Here is a 20,815-nt window from a genome sequence, read left to right on the forward strand (position 1 = left end):
TACAGAATGCCACACAGGCTTGTGTAGTGTGTTGCCTGGGCAAGTAAACTACTTTGACACCTACATGAATTATCTTGCTGTCCACATTTATTAGCTAGGAGGGCTACTTGGCACACCACCTGGAAGTGCTTCAGGCCCTGTGACAAGAATTCCTGACTACCCTGGCCTGTAAGTGAAAGATAGCACCAGACCTGTCATTTACCCTAGCCACCAAGTTTGTGGAAGTCACATATAGCTTCCTCATCCTAAGGTCCAAGCTCTTTTTGCCTGGTAGGCTCAGTTCTAGTTGAGGGCTGCTTATGCCTCACTGGTGTTCCAAAAGGTTTGCAAATGCTAATGAGAGTATTGTTACATTCTTAACAGAAATAACTTCCAAAATGCAGCACTCTCTGTACCACTAGACAGGTGAGTGTCAGAAGGCATTTGACACCCTGAAAGAAGAACTGTGCTCTATTCCTCAGTATGCACATTGATGCTTAGGGACATATCACAGATGAAATTGTTTTCAGTTCAATGAGGATCCAACCCCTAGTGGTTATCATCATATCTGTACACCCCAGCTGAGCACTGGAGTACTGTCAAAGCGGAGGCCTTTGTTAATACGTGGTTACTGAAGAAACAGGATCATAATGAACCAGGGCTTATTTCATGGTTCACACAGACCACATACCACTAATCTGTTTGATGCGGATGGGGGAAAACACTTTACACTATGTACTTGTCCATTTTGCCACAGGGCAAGGACTTCTGGTGGAACACCATCTAGGGACACACCACAAGGCTGGTTTGCCCAGCTTCTTCTGCTATTGTGATGCAGACTCCCAAGAGGATGGGTAATTCCTAACTGATATTCAGCTCATGAGATGTGAAAGAACACCATCATTTTCAGTGTTTTTCTCCATTTATTTGGCCTGCTCAGCTGCTCATTTGATCCCTTGGGCAAAAAAGGCCTTTTAAGCAGCTCCCAGATACATATGCCAGTTCCTACAAATGAAAAACAAGTAAATATGTAAATTAAAAACAGTAGCAGAATTAATTATTATTTCTTATACACTCTGAATATTTGTATGAGAAGTTGTGATATTTCTGTCCAGTGGTTTGCTCAGTGTAAACTAATTGCTGAGTTTTACATCTGTTCCTGGTAGAAGTAATCACCAACTCTTCTGTACTGCAGAGCCATGCTGGTGCATACCTTTGTGTCAAAGGATTCTGTTACGTTCTTTTTTTTTTAAATGAAGGGCTATGGCGACGTAGATAATCCTTTGACTACATGGTGTTGGAGCAGAATTTTCCCAGATGATTTAGGACTTTTCTTTATTTCTTTGCAGATTTATTTAGCACAAACAAGATGTGAATATGACAAAATGCTTTCCACGAGAACTGTTATGATATGTAAGAACTTAGGATTTGTTACAAATGCATTATACTCCTGGATAAGTGATCAAGTTTGATAAGAAAGTCTGTTTGTTTAGTGATTCCTTGAAAAATGAGTTGAGGAAAAGCTATGAGGCGGAGATGTTGAGACCTATACTTTGCCATTCAGTCTTTAGCATGTTCCCGTCGCCATGGAGCTGGCACCACTCCCACCAAAGCTAACCTGTTGCCCTACATGTTTACTCTGAAGTACTCCTATCAGGGATCTAACAGTATTGTGTCCCCCAAGTATGCAGTCTAAGCTGACTTAATAATAATAATTTGAAAATGCCACAACATTGCCTTCTATGATTACTTGAAGTCAATATTGTAAAGGAAGATGAGCAAATAGCCATTTTGTCTTCCTACAGGGATGCCACTATAGATGGCAGACATTTTGGAAAGCAGGTTAACCATCTAGTTACTGGAAATCCAGCATGGGAGTTTTTCTTATTCTATCATGGCTTGTATTGTCTATATCCGAACATGGACATCTCTTAGCTCTTTAATGGAAGCCCTATTACATCTCCCCAAGATAGGATTCAGTCTGGATGAACGCCCTCATTATTGGTAGTCGCGATGGTCACCATTCTAGAATCTCTTGTCAGACTTGACACATCATGACTACCATAGAAAGGCCAGGAACCACTCTCATTGACGTATTGGTGGGTGACAATGATGAGGTGTTCTTTTCTGCCATGCCGCCACCTCGGGGACCAGTACCCAGGGCAACGCTAACACATCCTTTGCAAATCAGGCCTGGAAGCACCACCAATGAGCCACACAAAGCCAGGATGGATCCTCGTAGAGAGCTGTGGTCCAGCAATGAGTGCCTGCCAACAACACTGTAGTCAGACAAATCTTCACCTTCTGAACTACAAAATGTTCCACAATGCAGCAAGGCCCCAGCAGTGATGATCCCCCTGCAGTCAATTGGTAATTACCTGCATTGTATCTAGCAAGATGCATTCCACTTGGAGTCAAGGGTGTGCAGTGGGTATCTGCAAAGAAATCTACTCTCCAGAGCTTAATAGGACAGTTCCAACTCTGTTTCCACCATTTCACCCCCATTTTGATTCTCTGAGTTTCAGAGTAGGTTGGGAGGAGTTGGGAGATACAGAGTGGTGTCTAGGTCAGGTTTGAACTATCGTTTGTGAAAAGTGAAAAATGGAGCAGAGCAGCCTTTTTTGCATTGAAGAAAATATCTGATTGAGGAACCAGTTCTTATTGAAATAAAGGATATCTGGCATATTATGTGGAAACTCTCTCTGAATCCAATTGGTTTCTACGTTCAGCTGAGCATAGCTAAGCTCACCTTTTAGCAGCGTTGATCTCCCAGCCGCGATGCAGGTGGAGCATCGATTTTAGCCACGAGGGCGGTGGCGTGTTGATTATCAGCCATGAGGCGGGTGGTGCGTAGAATTTTTCCACCCACGGAGGTCTTTACGGGGATTTCTGTCCCTTTCCACCAGCTGCACCTTTCAAGGGCCCTGAGACAAGTTAGGGCACCATTTGGAGGGAGGACTCTAGGCAGAAAGCCTAAGTTCTGGAAGATAAAAGTCTTTGTTGTCCCTGAGACTTCAACAACAGGAGGCAAGCTCAGTTTCAAGCCTTTGGAGATTACTCACCAGAAAGAAGTCACACATAAGTCAGTCTTTGTCTTCTCTCAGGTAGAAGCAGCTTCTGTAGGCCAACCCAGCAAAGCACAGTTGCAGGCAAAGGGCAGTACTCTTCCTCCAGTTTCTCCAGCTCCACTCCTTGTCAGAGGTTCCTCTTGTTTCCAGAAGTAATCTAATCTTCAGGGGTTTTGGGTGCTCTTTTTATACCCCTTTCTGCTTTGAAGTAGGCTTACTTCAAAGAGAAGTCTCAGTTGTTTTCAAGATCCTGCCTTGCCCAGGTCAGGCCCCAGACACACACCAAGGGGTTGGAGACTGCATTGTGAGAGGGCAGGTACAGCACTTTCAGGTGTAAGTGACCACTCCTCCCCTTAGCCCAGATGGCCCATCAGAATATACAGACTACACCCCAGCTCTCTTTCTGTCACTGTCTAGAGGAGAGGTGCAAACAGCCCAACTGGTAAACTGACCCACAGAGGGAATCCACAAACAAGCAGTCCCAGAATGGGTTAAGCAAGAAAATGCCTACTTTCTCAAAGTGCCATTATCAAACACACAATCTAAAAACCAACTTTACTAAAAGATGTATTTTTAAATTATGAGTTCAGAGACCCCAAACTCCATATGGCTATCTGCTCCCAAAGGGAATCTACACTTTAATAATGTTTAAAGGCAGCCCCTATGTTAACCTATGAGAGAGATAGGCCTTGCAACAGTGAAAACCGGATTTGGCAGTATTTTACTGTCAGGGAATGTAAAACACATAAGTACATGTCCCACCTTTAACATACACTGCACCCTGCCCATGGAACTACATAGGGCCTACCTTAGGGGTGCCTTACATGTATAAAAAGGGAAGGTTTAGGCCTGGCAAGTGGGTACACTTGCCAAGTCGAATTGGCAGTTAAAAACTGCACACACAGACACTGCAGTGGCAGGTCTGAACCATGTTTTCAGGGCTACTAATGTGGGTGGCACAACTATTGCTGCAGTCCCACTTGTAGCATTTGATTTACAGGCCCTGGGCACCTCTAGTGCACTTTACTAGGGACTTACTAGTAAATCAATTAGGCCAATCATGGATAAGCCAATGTACACATACAATTTATACAGGGAACACTTACACTGGTCAGCAGTGGTAAAGTGTCCTGAGCAAACAAAAACAGCAAAAAAAGAATTCAGCACACAGAAGCAACCTATGAAGTGGAGGCAAAAAGTCAGTGGAGACCATGCTAATGATGTCAAGTCTAACACGTGTCCCCTCCAGCTGAAAGTGGAGAGCAACTACCCAACCTCATGGGAGTTCTCATCACTAAGGCAGAAGAATCTGGACAGACGTTCAGCATTGGCATTGTCAGTGCCGGGGCTGTCTTCCACCATAAAGTCCATTCCCTGTAGGGAGATGGACCACCTCAACAATTTGGGATTCTCACCCCTCATCTGCATTAGCCATCTGAGGGGCCTGTGGTCTGTCTGAACCCGGAAGTGAGTCCCAAACTAGTAGGGTCTTAGCTTCTTCAGTGCCCAGACCACAGCAAAAGCTCTCATTGATTTGCTTTTCTATTCTGTTTCTTAGCTGTATCTGTGTTTCTGCTTGATGCCTGTACTGTGTCTAACTCAAATGTTTGTTACTCTTTCTATGTCATCTCTGTCCATTAACCTCTCTTTCATCATCAGTAATGTCTACATTATGATTTGTGATGTGTTATGTTGATAGTTCTTGGACTTTTCATAACATATTCACAATATTCAGAATTTGTAGATTGCTTTTTAAGCTTATTATATTTTCTGAAATGTGTCCGGTTTCTTCTGTTGGTGTCAACCACAAACTGTGATATTGAAAAGCATCTTGGATGTGCATGTGTCCACTTTCATCTCCTGACCCTCTAGTTTTCTGCAGTGAAGCGAGAATAGAAGGGAACATATATAACCCTTCAACTGTAATAACTCAGTAGCTACTCTTCCCCAACAAAAAATAGTGCACCAAGGAACTGCAGCAGAAATTGGCAGGAATGGACAGGAAGGTGATGAACAATCCATTCTACCACTCTAGACCATGTTATCAAACATTCTGAATCCATCTAATGGCTATGTGGAATCGAGAGGGTTATATGCTAAGCCCTTGCATTTTCAGTCTTAGCTTCTCCTCCCTCCAACTGCCAGAAACTAGAATATAAGGAGGTATTATCTGGAAGAGAGGTGGCGTAGAGCAGTGAGTTACTTATCAAGGAATGCCAGGGCACACCAGTATAGTCCACAATGTCCATATAGGTGATACAGTATACACCAAAATCCAATACGCGTTTTCGTGGTTGATTAGGGTTTATTCTTCTCAAGACACAGTACATTCCAAAATGAAGCCGACACGTGTTTCATCATCTAGACTTTCTCAAGGCTGCAAAGATCAAATATGCAAAGAAAAGATACAATAAGAACGTAACAGATGGTAACGGGGAGATTTTGTTGTGTATTTACTAGTATTCGGTGAAGAAAACAAACCTCATTAGGTGATCATGCTGTCTACTGGGATGGATGATATTCTCTATTAAGTACGAAGGATAGCAAACAGTTAAGTGCAGGGTGAGAAACCAGAGATTGTATGCATCGCAGAGTACATGCCTTGTGTCATTGGATCATTAGGCCAAATAAACCATTCGTGTAATAGGACACTGTTAGACATAGGGTCTTTGGTTGACAGTCAGGTTACCTCCTGTTCAAGCAAGGACCCTCACTCTAGTCAGGGTAAAAGAGAATCACCCTCAGCTAACCCCTAGTTACCCCCTTGGTAGCTTGGCAGAGCAGTAGGCTTAACTTCAGAGTGCTAGGTGTAAAGTATTTGTACCAACACACACAGTAATTTTATGAAAACACTACAAAATGACAAAACACCAGTTCAGAAAAATAGGAAATATTTATCTAAACAAAACAAGACCAAATCGACAAATATCCACAACAAACAAGTCAAGTTATAAAGGAGAAATGCAAAAAAAATCTTTAAGTAGTTTTAAACACACACTAGCACTGCTAGTGTGAAAATGTACCTGATGCGCATCAAAAATAAACCTGCACGGGCGAGTGAACGTCAAAAAGGGTTTGCAAGGCGTTGATTCCACTCACAAGCGGAACCATGCGTCGTTTCTCCTTTCACTGGGTCGGGGCGCGTAGTTTCTTCTCTCTGCAGGAGAGCGGTGCATCGATCCGGTCAGCACACTCGGGTCCAGGCAGGCCTTGCGTTGTTTTTCCATGCACAGCGGTACTTGAGTCAGAAATCCAGCTGATCGATGATCTGAAAACCCCGCAGCGCGGGTGGTGATCTCCCAGCCTCCGTCAGCGATGCTGCGCGTCGTTTCTCCTGCTCCATGCGTTCATTCTTCAGTCACGTTTCCTGCGAGCCTCGTTTCTCAGCTGGGGAGCCGGCGGCGCGTCATTACTTTAGCCGTAGAACAGAGTTGCGTCAATCTTTTCCCGGCATGGCATTCTGTGCGTGGATTTCCTTGTCTTTAGGCTGCCAGCTTCTCCTTTCAGGGTCTCAGGAAGTGGATGGGCACCACAGGGCAGAGTAGGAGTCTCTCCAGAGACTCCAGGTGCTGGCAGAGAAAAGTCTTTGCTGTCCCTGAGACTTCAAACAACAGGAGGCAAGCTCTTGGAGATTTCTTCTCAAGAAGGAAGGCACACAAAGTCCAGTCTTTGCCCTCTTACTCTGGCAGAAGCAGCAACTGCAGGATAGCTCCTCAAAGCACAGTTACAGGCAGGGCAGCTCTTCTTCCTCCGCTCTTCAGCTCTTCTCCAGGCAGAGGTTCCTCTTGTTTCCAGAGGGGTTTCTAAAGTCTGTGGTTTTGGGTGCCCTTCTTATACCCAAAATCTCCTTTGAAGTAGGCCTACTTCAAAGTAAAGTCTCTTTTGAATGTGAAATCCTGCCTTACCCAGGCCAGGCCCCAGACACTCACCAGGGGGTTGGAGACTGCATTGTGTGAGGGCAGGCACAGCCCTTTCAGGTGTGAATGACCACTCCTCCCCTCCCTCCTAGCACAGATGGCTCATCAGGATGTGCAGGCTACACCCCAGCTCCCTTTGTGTCACTGTCTAGTGTGAGGTGCAACCAGCCCAACTGTCAAACTGACCCAGACAGGGAATCCACAAACAGGCAGAGTCACAGAAATGGTAGAAGCAAGAAAATGCTCACTTTCTAAAAGTGGCATTTTCAAACACACAATCTTAAAATCAACTTTACTAAAAGATGTAATTTTAAGTTGTGAGCTCAGAGACCCCAAACTCCACATGTCCATCCACTCCCAAAGGGAATCTACACTTTAATCAGATTTAAAGGTAGCTCCCATGTTAACCTATGAGAGGGGCAGGCCTTGCAACAGTGAAAACCCAATTTAGCAATATTTCACTGTCAGGACATATAAAACACATTACTGTATGTCCTACCTTAACCATAAACTGTACCCTGCCCATGGGACTACCTAGGACCTACCTTAGGGGTGTCTGACATGTAGAAAAAGGGAAGGTTTAGGCCTTGTAAGTGGGTACACTTGCCAAGTCGAATTTACAGTTAATACTGCACAAACAGACACTGCAGTGGCAGGTCTGAGACATGATTACAGAACTACTTATGTGGGTGGTACAACCAGTGCTGCAGGCCCACTAGTAGCATTTGATTTACAAGCCCTGGCACCTCTAGTGCACTTTACTAGGGACATACTAGTAAACCAAATATGCCAATCATGGATAAACCAATTACGTACACATTTTGTAAAGGAGCACTTGCACTTTAGCACAGGTTGGCAGTGGTAAAGTGCCTAGAGTAACAAAAACAGCAAAATCAGGGTCCAGCACACATTAACAACCTGTGGAACAGAGGCAACAAGTTAAGGGAGACCACGCCAAGGATGAAAAGTCTAACAGACATGATTGAGAAAAATTAGTATCTATAATGCCTCCATGATACCATGTGTGAAAAAAATCACTAGATAGTGGAGAAAACAACAAAAAAAGGGACATACCATAGGTGCTTGATGATAATGCCCATACATTTTGGGCGGTACATATTCCCCCTAATGGAATAAGAGAGACAGCCAGAAAATCTTTCATGATCTGTCTTCTCAATACCAGAAATAATTAGTTGTGTTTTTTCAAAACAGGCATCTGTAGAAAATGGCCATGATAAGCCTAAAATGACACACTAATTAGTAAGTAAAGTGGCCCAAGGAATGTATAAAGACGATGTTATGAGGATGTAGGGCATGGCTATATGGAGGTGGCGGTAAATTAGAAAGTTTGGAAGCAGTGAGTTTGCTTGGTACTGAGAGAGCGTAGTTTAATTAATACATACATTTAGCCACAATGCCTTCCTGCCATGCTATCCAATTATTGTGCTGTTCCAGTGAGTGGGCTTAGAATGCTCTTGGATCCTATTTCACAGTCTCACTGACAACTGCAGGTGAGTTTATGCCAATAATGATGTCAATGGTTATGCACTGTAAATCAAGTCATAAGTGTGATAGGTGGCACCCCCAGAAGATGAATTGGTGCTGGCTTAGGTCCATGAACTCAATGAAGCACACTTTCATTCCAAACAATTCCCCTACACATGGTCACATAAGTGGACTCCAGCATCGGCCAATGTTCTGATAAATAATCCTTTGTAACTCCAACAATTAGGAAACGGCATTAAATCACACTGTTGTAGGCCACTCTTGAGCCACACAGGCAAGGTATAATACCACATCATAAAGGCAACAAAATAGATTCGTTTGTAACTGTGTAGAAACGTGCTAAAATGTCACAAAAACAATTCATACCAGCTTTGGAGTTAAGAAAGTCTCACCTTCCACTTCAAACATCATTTTAGATGTTGGGTGGGTAATTATTATGACACCCTGGAAGCTGCTGGAATGGAAGAAATTGAATACAAAAACACGTTAGCACAGTAGAAATCTCTCCTTTCCTTATCTATGTATTTCTTCTTTAGGTGTTCCAAGTGACCAAAGCAGCGGAACGTCATCCCCTCTATGTGACAGTGGATTGCATCTGAATTATCACCCCAACAACACGGTAGGATTTGCAAGTTCCGAATGTGATTCTTTGCTGTTAGGTTTCATAGGAAATCGTGGACACGTAATAAAATATTTTACCCAGAGTTCTAAATGATCCATCATGAATATAAAAGGACAATCGTGAAATACAAGAACCTGATTTACAATTTAGTATTTACAAAAAAATCCTCCCATTTCTTGAGGAATTACAAATTCTGATGGTGAATCAGTTGTTGAAATTCCATACACCTTGATTTGTATTCTTAATGGGATTTCTGTAGTGGATTGGCCTCTGAATCTAGCCATCCTTAACTATCGCACAACTCTAAATCAAGTACGTTTTCGGGTAACTATTTTGCATGACACTTGTCTTGAAAGGCCACCAGCACTTAACGCTGAGGAGACCGGCTGAAATGTTCCTGGCACATTGTCACTGGCTGCTCACAAAATTGCATCATAATGCCTAACAAAGAAAATCTCCATTGATCCTGGAAAGAAGACATTTACGCAGGCCCCTGCCCTGATCGTTTGGTCAGTATTTATACTTCAATACTATTTTCAGGTGTCACAGAAGACACCTTTCCAGAAAATAATATTTAAAATGCAGCATTGCTGTACAGAATCTAGCAAAGTATATGGTGTTTCAGTACAGCATCTTGGGTCATCCTTGAAATATGTTAACTAAGAACGAATACAAGACAAATATCAGACAATAGTGCGGCCAACGTATTCAAGTATCAACTAATGTTTTTTCATTTTGCTGTATTTCTAATCGAGAAAACTGAATTAAAAGAAATTGGATTGATGGCCCTAAAACTGAGCTAATCGGATATCCTTAAAACCCCAAAATTGATTGCTGGCCTAATATTAGGATTTTTTTTTTAAAACAATTCCTAATTGCAAAGAAAGTGGCATTATGGATACTTACAACTACATACATCTTTATTAAAACGGTTCCACTGAATGAAAAATAACCCATAAATGATGTAGGTTAATGCACATAAGCATATGGATTACATACACAGCTTATGCCTGTTTTTCTCACCCAGATATGCAGAGTGTATATTTTCGGTATGTTATACATGCACAGATTAAAGATACTTTGAGAAATCCAAAGGTGAGACGTGTGAACTACTCTTTCTCTTTATAATTATTGTTTCCTGATGTTTTCACTTTATACACATACCTCTTGAAAGAATGGAGAGGCAATGCAGCTTTCGAAGCTGCTTACAGAATTTCAATCATTTAGGGCTATGGTTAGTAGTGCAAATCAGTGTGGAAAATCGCTTTAAAACACCTGTGAATATCAGCGAAGTTATGACCCAGTGGGTGTTCAGTCACTTCCTTTGTATTTACATTTCATTACCACTTCTTTGACTTTTGACTATAAACCCCTTCTCCTGCAGAAATCTACAAATGCAGAGCTTCCTTAGCTTAAGTGAGGCCTTTGTGAAATCACATTTATAGACATGGATGTTTACATCTTCATAGGCATTATCTAATACTTTCTTCATGCATTTACATATGCATAGAAGAAACCTATGTGAACCTGGACTACACTCTCCTTAGTACTCGTTTATTGATCTGTTTGTTGTGATGTTTTAGTGAGTACAGTTTATTCCAAGTGGGTCTCATAGTACGTACAATTTTTAATGATGCACAAATACTAGTAGCTACATTTCCTTTATTGATAGACGAGTTGGAGTATCAGTTGACTTGGATTTTGGGATTAGCCTGATTAGTTGATGCTTTGATTTGACCAGACTGATGACCTTGATTGGTCTCTCTATTACTTTATTATGTGTCCGCTGTTGGCTCTTTTAATACAGGTTTGACTATTGTTTTTATTTCAGCCTCTTGGGATAGGAGCAGTTTGAAATCAGCAACTAATATTCTCTGTTAGTTTAGAAGCCATAATCTCTAGAGTCAACTGCTACATGCCTGTGGGACGTGGATCTAAAGCGCAAATTGTATAATTGAATCTGCTCTAACTTTTTCTAAATTTGAAGTATGTTGCTATCGTTTAAATGCACTCCATCATTTAACATGAAAGAGTTATAAATGAGTTTCATACTCTCGGAACGTGTAATGTCAAGGTTTATTTGAGTGCAGCAGCACTCCACAGGGTTGAAAACCGCTATGGAGAGGTAATTAGCTGAAAGATTCGAGTAGCCTAAAAGCGGCTTTAGCTTCATCTGTCAATGCATATACTGTAGCCCATGGGTACTCACAAAGATTTTCCCAGGGGCCGCACTGTTTGGTCTTTGATGTGGCCGAGGGCCGCATTGCTGCCAGCGTGGTGGCGGTCGGAGGGCCGGGGGTAGGGTGGGGAGGGGTAGTGGTAAAGTGTGTGTTGGGCAAGTGAAGCATATACATCTAGCGTCTGAATTGCCCAATGTGAAACCAGAGACTTGGGTATAAATCCCGGCTTCTCCACTTAACCAAATTGTGTGATCCTAGGCAAATGTTTTATTTCACTTTGCCTCCTTTTTTCGTTTTTCTTCATCATCACACATAAGAACCTTGAAATATGTCTTCAGGATGTATGCTGTATAAAACCTTCTGTGTCTGATTTAATAAACTATAATGTTGTTCATGTTTTATAGAAACCCAGCCCTCCCAAAGAGTTCACATAACAACTGACTTGCCTTTTAGTTCACAGTTCACATTGTTGTTAGGGTGTGAGGGATGGAAGGGGATGAAAGTTTCTAAATTCATGTTTGAAACTATGACTTTAAAAAATACTTCTCAATGCATTGATAAAGGGCCAGATGTATGAAATTATTTTGCACTCGCAAACCGTAAAATCGGCAGTTTGCGAGTGCAAAACCGTGATCTGCGATGCATGAAATGCATTCGCAGACCACAACTAAGAAATCACTAAAATAGCGATTTCTTGCGTTGCGACCTGGAAATTGCAAGTCACAATTTGCGATTCGCAATTTCCAGGTCGCAAGGCAATTCTGGAAAAAATCACAAATTGCGATTTTTCCTAAAATGGCATTTTGCACTTGCAAAATACCATGCTTTGCAACCAGGTGGTAACCTGGTGCAAAATTTAAAAATGCAGTTAAACTGCATTTTTAACTTCAACATGTAAAGCACACATGCCCTTTTGGCATGTGTGTACCTTACATGTTGAAAAAACAGTTTTTGGGGTGCGGGAGAGTGGGCCTTAGGCCCCCAGCACCCTGGCCTTTTGCATTTCCAAAATTGCGATTTCTGGTTCAGAAATCGCAATTTTGGAAATGCAAAATATTCGCAGCTAGGGGCCTGTTGGCCCCTAGCTGCGAATGGGGCCGGTATCGCAATTTGCGATTCGGTAATAGCATTTGCGATTTTTATGAAATCGCTATTACCGATTCGCAAATGTGATACATGGCCCTTTGTGAGTCGGTAATAGCGATTTCTTAAAGATCGCTATTACCAAATCGCAATGGGCCGTGATGGTACATCTGGCCCATAATGTTGTGTACTAAGGCGAAATGGTTCTGCAGGTTAATGAATTTCACACAGATAATACTTTTATATTTTTGCTGCAAGGTGTCATTTATAATGAAGGTGTTTCTAAAGTTAAGAGCTCCAGAACACCCTAGTTACTCATTTTTGTTAACTTCAATTAGACACCAAATAAATACTTGTCTGTTTATTTTACAATTTTAGTGCCAGTGCGGAGCCGAATAAACAGCATTACAGTGCTGTTGTTGACCTGGGGGCCGCATGTAAATGTCAAGAGGGCCGCATGCGGCCCCTGGGCCGTACTTTTAAGTATCACTGCTCTAGCCCATTCGTATAATGACCTAAAATATATAAATGGTTCACCTATATTGTATAGTGAAATGTGATCCTCTGAGAGTTTTTGTAGCAATTACACGTGCTAATTGAAAAACACCCAAGACAGGATGTTTCCTTGGTTGACGGAGAGGAATATGGGGATAGTGGCCACGTTTCTACAATCTGTGCATTTTGCTAGGAAGGAGGAGAGCCATGACAGTATTTAGCAACCTGTCCAATGCTAGAGGAAATATCTGTCATAGTTTGCTGTGGTCAGTTATGTGGGATGCAGTGAACAGATATAAGAAGTCTAGGATTAAGTCACATCTACCACTTGCCATGCAGAAGGTGTCATCAGATACAGTTGCCCTCCACAAACCACGAATACACCCTGCTAGACATACCGTTCTAATGTTATGAATCACCATGATTTTTTAGTCCAGTGTCTAATAAAGCTTTTTTTCTGTGTTTATTTTCTATTTTGAGTCTTATATAATACATCTTATATAATACAAAATCGTACGTTACTTTCTGATTTGAGTAATGCAAAATGAATGTGTGGCGTTTGTGACGTGGTAAAGCAAAACACTGCTATCGTTTAACTTTTTTTGGGAGATGTTGCTGATTTATGTGAGCCTACACGCATTTGTATTGGTCATTTCTAGAATATGCATGATACTGTAGTGATTTCACTTTTGAGGCATCCTTTACAACTCTGCAATTGTTGCTGACTGGAGACAAGTATTCTGTAGATATTACATTTGGCTGTATTTGGTATTGTGCAGAAAGGAATCATCTGATGTTGAATCCCTGGGGGGGCAGAAAGCCCACTAGACACCAGAGACCCACAAAGAAAAATATAGGGGTGGGAGCTGTCCATCACGGGCATGACAGTGCCCCCACCTTACCAAAAATATGCTGGTAGTCTTTATGCCCCTGGGGGCAAGATAGTAGTGAGTATCTCCAATCTGCCCCCCAGGAGGGCAGACAGCCCACTAGACACCAATGACATGTACAAAAAATATAGGACTGGGGGCTGTCCATTATAGACTCGGCCATGCCCCCAAACCCCATAATGTATTCTGATAATCCTTCAATCAATCAATCAGGAATTTGTAAAGCGCACTACTTACCTGTGAGGGTATCAAAGCGCTGAGGGCAGAAGGGGGGAGAAAGGGGAGAGGTGCTGCTGCTGCTCGAACAGCCAGGTCTTGAGAAGTTTCCTGAAGGTAAGGAGGTCTTTGATCTGGTGCAGGTGGATGGGAAGAGTGTTCCACGTTTTGGCGGCGAGGTGCAAGAATGATCTACCACCGGTTGCAGTTCTGCGGATGCGTGGGATGGGTGCCAGGGTGAGGTCGGCCTAGCGGAGATGCTGGGTCGGGGTGTAGAAGGAGAGTCGTCTGTTGAGGTATTCTGGTCCAGTGTTGTGCAATGCTTTGTGAGCGTAGGTGAGGAGTTTGAAGGTGATTCTCTTGTTGACTGGGAGCCAGTGCAGGTTTTTCAGGTGGTCTGTGATGTGGCAGTGGCGGGGGATGTCCAGGATGAGGCATGCAGAGGCGTTCTGGATGTGTTGCAGGCTCTTCTGGAGTTTGGGCATGGTCCCTGCGTAGAGGGCATTGCCGCAGTCCAGCTTGCTGCTTACGAGGGCTTGTGTGACTGTTCTTCTGGTTTTGGTGGGTATCCATTTGTAGATCTTTCACAGCATGTGGAGGGTGTTGAAACAGGAGGAGGAGATGGCGTTTACTTGCTGGCTCATGGATAGTGAGAGGCCCAAGATGAATCTTAGGTTGAGTGCGTGGTCAGTGGGAGTCGGAGTGGTTCCGAGAGTGGCAGGCCACCAGGAGTCATCACATGCGGAGGGGGTGGAGCCGAAGATGAGGACTTCTGTATTGTCAGAATTGAGTTTGAGGCAGCTGCTCTTCATCCATTCGGCGATGGATTTCATTCCTTCGTGGAGGTAGGTCTGGGCGGAGTCTTTGGTGAGGGAGAGGATCAGCTGGGTGTCGTCAGTGTATGAGATGATATTGAGGTTGTGGGATCAGGTGATGTTAGCGAGCGGGGCTATGTAGAAGTTGAAGAGGGTCGGGCTGAGGGACGAACCCTGTGGTACGCTGCAGATGATTTTGGTGGCTTCTGAGCAGAATGGGGGTAGGCGGACTCTCTGGGTTCTGCTGGTGAGAATGGAGGTGACCCAGTCCAGGGCTCTGCCGCGGATTCCAGCATTGCTGAGCCGTGAGCGTAGGGTGTAGTGGCAGACCGTGTTGAATGCGGCCAAGAGGTACAGGGGGATGAGGTCCAGTATGCTTCTGATGTCGTCGGTGGCGACGATGACGGCAGTTTCGGTGCTGTAGTTGCTGCGGAATCCGGATTGGGAAGATTCCAGGGTGACGTTCTCGAGGAAGCGGGTTAGTTGTCCGTTGACAGCCTTCCCCATGACTTTTGCCGGGAAGGGGAACAGAGAGATAGGCCAGACGTTCTTGAGGTCCTTTGGGTCTGCCTTGGGTTTTTTGAGGAGGGCGCTGATCTCGGCATGTTTCCAGCTCTCTGGGAAGGTGGTGGTGGACTTGAAGGAGCTGTTGATGATCTTCCGTAGTTGGGGTGTGATGATGGAGCTTGCTTTGTTGAGGATGTTGTGAGGGCAGGGGTCAGATGGAGAGCCAGAGTGGCTGTGTTCATGATTTCAATGGTTTTGTTGTCATTGACGGGGGTCCAGGAGAGTAGGAGGTTGGTTGGAGGTGAATCTGTGGTGTTGGTGGTTGCCAGGAAGTCTGGGTGCTGAAGCTGTCATGGATGTCTGCAATCTTGCAGAGGAAGTAGGAGGCTAGGGAATCGCAGAGTTCTTGGGATGGTGGGATGTCGTTGGTGTTGGTGCTGGGTTTGTAGAGTTCCTTCACAACGTTGAAGAGCTCCTTGTGGCTGTGTACGTTGTTGTTGATTCGGTTTTTGAAGGCGGTTCTCTTGGCAGCTTGGATGAGTTGGTGCTGTCTGTGGATGGTGTTTTTGAAGGCTGTGAGGTTGTCCAGAGTCTGATCTGGGCGCCACTTTCTTTCGAGTCTCCAGCAGTTTTGCTTAGATCCATGGAGGTCAGCCGTAAACCAGAAGGCCTTTCTGTCGGTGCGTCTGTTGGAGGGATTCTTGACTGGGGCAAGAGTATTGGCACAGGTGTTGACCCATTGCCTGAAGTTGCGGGCAGCTGCATCAGTGTTGGTGGTGCAGATGGGAGGGTTCTGGGAGAGGGTTGCGATAAGTTGGTCTTCTGTGTCCTTTTTCCAACTGCGGTGGGGGATCTGTTGTGGGTGGCGGTGTGTTGAGGGTTTGTTGAAGGAGAAGTGGATGCACCAGTGGTCTGTCCAGTGGAGTTCGGTGGTGTGGCTGAAAGAGACGTGATTGCTGGCAGAGAAAATAGGGTTAAGTGTGTGTCCTGCTGAGTGGATTGGTGTCGTGACAAGCTATTTGAGTCCGAGGTTGGAGAGGTTGTCGAGCAGGGTGGAGGTGTTGTTGTCGTTGGTGTTCTCGAGGTGGAAGTTCAAGTCTCCGAGGAGTATGTAGTCAGTGAATGCGAGATCGTGCATGCTGATGATGTCGGTAATGGAGTCGCTGAACTGCTGTCATGGGAGAGGGGGCCTGTAGACAAGGGTCCCTCAGAGGGTGGTGTTAGGGTCAGTGTGGATTTAGAAGTGCAGGTGTTCAGTGGTGCTGAGGGTATCTTTGGTGTTGGTCGTGATCCTGAGGGTGTTGGTGTGGATGATGGCGATGCCTTCTCCTGGTTTGTTGGAGCGGTCCCTGCGGGTGATCTTTTAGCCATCTGAGATGGCTATGGCGATGTCAGGCGCTGAGGAGGGGTTCATCCAGGTCTCGGTCAGGAAGGCGACGTCTGGGGAGGCTGAGTCAAGTAGATTCCATAGCTCGACTGCGTGCTTGTGGACGAAGCTGGTGTTGAGGAGAATGCATCTGAGATGGTTGCATCCTGCCTTGGTTGGTGGGTTGTTGGGGTGGAGGCTGGTGAAGGTGCAGTTCCGGCAGGAGAAGGGTCAGCGGGTGGTCTGTGGGGAGGCTTGAAGTCAGGCGGGGGAGCGGCCGGTGTTTAGGGCTCAGAGGGTTGCGTTGTCGTAGTGAAGACGTGTGTGGCAGCGGTGGTGGGGACAGGAGCAAGGGGTTCTGGCGCTGTACACCATCCAGGCACAGATGGGTCAGGTAGCGGTCACCATTAAGTAGAGAGGTGAGGGGGAGGAGAGGACAGTTGGAAGGCAGGAGAGGGACGAAAAATGGTGCGAAAAAGGGGGCGGGCCACGGGGGCAGCAGCGACGGGAAAAGAGAGAGAGGGGGAGAATGAAAGTGAGTGAGAGAGAGAGAGAGTGGAGTGAGAGAGAAACGAGGAAAAGGAGCACTAAGGGATAGTAGTGAAGCAGAGCAGAGAGCAATGCAAAGCAAAAGGAGAGAGACAGAAAGTAGCCTATTAGAAGACCAGAGCTCTCCCACTAGACACCAGAGATGAGGTGTAGGCAGAAGCCTGCGAGTGAAGGAGGGCCTCGAACTCCTGACAGGGGTCAGGAGTTCAGAGGATCCAGGGAAAGAGCTCTACTTACAGGGTGGAGCTACGGGAGGCAGAGCAATGCACTGACCAGATCCTTCTGTCCCCAAGGGCAATGGGGGTGATTACCCCCCCCATTCTGCCCCCTGGAGGGGCATACATCCCACTAGACACCAGGGCTTGATTCCATGACCCCAACAAAATATGCTGACAGTGTTTCTGTTCCCCCTAGGGGGCAGATGGCAGTGATTACCCCCATCATGCCCCTCAAGGGTGGCAGAAATCCCACTAGACACCAGGTACTTTTAAAAATAATATAGGGTGGGGCTGCCCACCATGGGCATTGCCATGACCCCACCCCTCTATAATATTTGCAGTCCTTCTGCCCCGTAGGGGGTAGAATGGGGTGATAAACCCCAATCTATCGACCGGGGTGTCAGAAAGCCCACTGAACCCCGGGGCTTAAGTTAAAAAATCCTTTAGGGGTGAGGGCTACCCATCATGGGTATGGCCATATCCATAACTCCAAAAGATATTCTGGCAGTCTTTTTAACCCATCAGGGGAAAGATTGGGTAATTAGCCCACTCTGCTCCCCAGTAGAGACAGAAATCCCACTAGCCACCAGGAACAACCATGGGCATGGCCATGACCCCAACCCCCAAAAAACATGCTGGCATTCCTTCTGCATACCTGGGGCAGATAGAAGTAATTACACCTAATCTGATCCCTCTGGCCAGGGGTGGGGGGCAGAAAGCCCACTAGATACCAAGGGCCTTTAAAAATAATATAGGTTTGGTGGCTGCCCACAATGTTATGTTATGTTAACAAATGTATATAGCGCATAGCTACCCGAGGGCCTTCCAGCGCTTTGACAAATCCTCCACAACACTTTTATACAAAGAGATCAGTATAGCCATGTTTTCAGTAGCCGCCAGAAGATTAGATCCTGGTCAGTTTGTCGTAAGGAAAGAGGTAGCAAGTTCCACAGCTTCGTGCCTAGATGTGACAGGGATCTTCCGCCCCATCTGGCCTTTTTTACTGAGGGGATTACCACCAAGGCCGCTGACAATGACCTAAGATTTTGCGAGGGCTTATAGAAATTGGCCAAAGAGTGCAGCTGTGGGGGCCCTTTATCATGTAAGGACCTGTGTATATGACATAAAGCCTTGAATTTTATTTGCTGCTCCAATGGGAGCCAGTGCAGAGTAAGAAATGCAGATTTGACTGATTTGTGATTAGGAATATTAAAAATCAGTTTAGCGGCAGTATTCTGCACCAGTTGAAGTCTCTTTTTCACATAATTTGGAGACCCGAGAAAAAGGGTGTTCCCATAATCTAGGCGTGAACTGATCAATGCCTGTATGATTAACCTCTTTGCCATAACTGGAAGGATTTTAAACACCTTCTTGAGGAGTCTGAAGATGCCAAAGCAAATGGCCGAAATGTTCTTTGCTTGCTGATCCATGGATAGCCACGGATCAAGCCAGATCCCAAGACTCTTAATATACTTCTTGGAAGCTGGAAGATCTCTAAGAATAGACAGGACAGAGGGAGACAGACTTAAAGGGGCTTGAGAGCCCAAAAACATAACCTCTGTTTTATCTGCATTAATTTTAAGTTTACAGTCTGACATCCAGTTAGATATTGCCCCTAAGCAAGGGCTGAGTGAAGATTCCAATGAGTTGTGTTCTGAAGTCAAGGAGAACACCTATTGTGTATTGTCTGCATATAATATCAAGGAGAGGCCAAAGGGTTCCACTACCTTAGCAAGAGGCAACATATAGATATTAAACAATGAAGGGCTGGGAGAAGAACCCTGAGGTGCTCCCCATCTACTATTGAAACAACCTGAATAAAAAGATCGACCAAGTACCTGGAATGATCATGTGCTTAAAAACTCACTAAACCAACTTAGCGCAGTCCCTGTAACTCCTATCTCCCTCATCCTCCGGAGTAAGCAGCACGATTGTAGAGGCCAAGCCGTCATCAAGGTGCCGTCTGACCTCTTCCATTACTCCGATAAAAGCCGATTCGGTACTATGCATGGGTCTGAAGCCCATTTGGGAGGGGTGAAGAATATTGTTGTCCTCAAGATAAGCCAACAAATGACTGTTTACGTGTTTTTCTAGTATTTTGGCAAAAGCTGGTAACAAGGAAAATGGTCTGTAATTATTTAAAATTGAAGGGTCTAAATTTGTTTTTTTGGGGAGGGATTTCACAATCGTGTTTTTCCATTGTAAAGGGAAAATGCCATTTTCTAGTGACTGATTCAATAGCTCAGTCAGAATGGGCGCTATTATTGTCAATCCTTGGGCTAGGATCGAGGGAGGCGCAGGATCAAGAGGGGATCCTGATTTAAGAGTACCCATAGATCTTACAACGCTTTCAAGGGATAGCGGGGGAAAATCTGATAACATAGCTGTGTCATTGTCAGGTTGTTCCTCCATGTTTAGGGGGCTAGTGGGGTCAGTCTGAAAAGCTAAGTAAATATCGATGATTTTATCCTGAAAGAAGGAACCTAAATCATTACTATGCTTGTAGGAGGCTTCTACCTCTCCCGAATATGAGTGTGGGGAGGCAATATAATTTAGCAGCTGGAAGATTACTTTGGGAGAGTTGGCATTCTGTTCAATTACTGTTGTGTAATAAAGTCTTTGGGCTGCTTTCATTTCCAAGTGAAATCGTCTAATGTCCCTCCTATAGTCTTGTTTTGCAGAAGTGCTATAGGACTTTCTCCATCTCCTTTCCAGACTTCTGCAGTCTCTTTTCAGTGCCTGCAACTGGGAGGAGAACCAGGGTGCCCTTTTCTTTCTACACGGGACCCCACGTCTTACAGAATGTCCAAGCTGTTAGTGATCCATTTATTCAGAGAATCTAAGGAACTGCTCATATTCCCATTCAGAGTTGGTTTAGTCCTAGCTAACATGTTGGATCAATCAGTGACCTTGAATGTAGTTGGGATGTGGTCAACGAAAGTTTACCAGATTGCATAGTCGGAAGACTAAAAGAAATTAAAAAATGATCCGACCATGCTAGAGGGGTAGGTGGAGAGACCGTTTTATTAGCTATGTTACTAAGAATCAGGTCAATTTAGTGTGTGTAGGACCTGTAATTACTTGTGTGAGGTCCAAGGCCCTCATGTCAGATAAAAGGTTTTGTACTATGGCCTTATCCTCATTTTCTGCATGTATATTAATATCCCCTAAGATCATAAAATCAGGTTTATTACAGATTAAATCAGCAACATATTCTAGGAATGAATATATAAAGTGCTGCACTGATCCCGGATGACGATAAATCAGAGCTCCTGAGAAGCTAAGGCTGGGGGTTAAGAGGAAAGAGAAATGTAGGCTCTCAGAATCTGGAATATCAGGGGGAGATGAAGTCACCTTGACTGCATCCTTAGAAATGATAGCAATTCCTCCCCCTTTCCCACCCA

At 44.6% G+C, this 20,815-nt stretch overlaps 1 protein-coding gene across 2 annotated transcripts in view; it reads left to right on the forward strand.

The window, feature by feature from the left end:
- SNTG1 (syntrophin gamma 1) overlaps positions 1–20,815 on the forward strand; it is a 3,232,656-nt gene that overhangs the window by 1,863,209 nt on the left and 1,348,632 nt on the right. For both annotated transcript variants that reach the window (XM_069218895.1, XM_069218893.1), the window contains one exon: positions 9,007–9,089. In XM_069218895.1, coding sequence (XP_069074996.1) covers positions 9,007–9,089 — 83 coding nt within the window. The remainder of the gene's footprint in view (positions 1–9,006; positions 9,090–20,815) is intronic.

This window comes from Pleurodeles waltl, chromosome 2_2 (genome assembly GCF_031143425.1).
Source record: "Pleurodeles waltl isolate 20211129_DDA chromosome 2_2, aPleWal1.hap1.20221129, whole genome shotgun sequence".
In the NCBI taxonomy this organism is placed as follows: Eukaryota; Metazoa; Chordata; class Amphibia; order Caudata; family Salamandridae; genus Pleurodeles; species Pleurodeles waltl.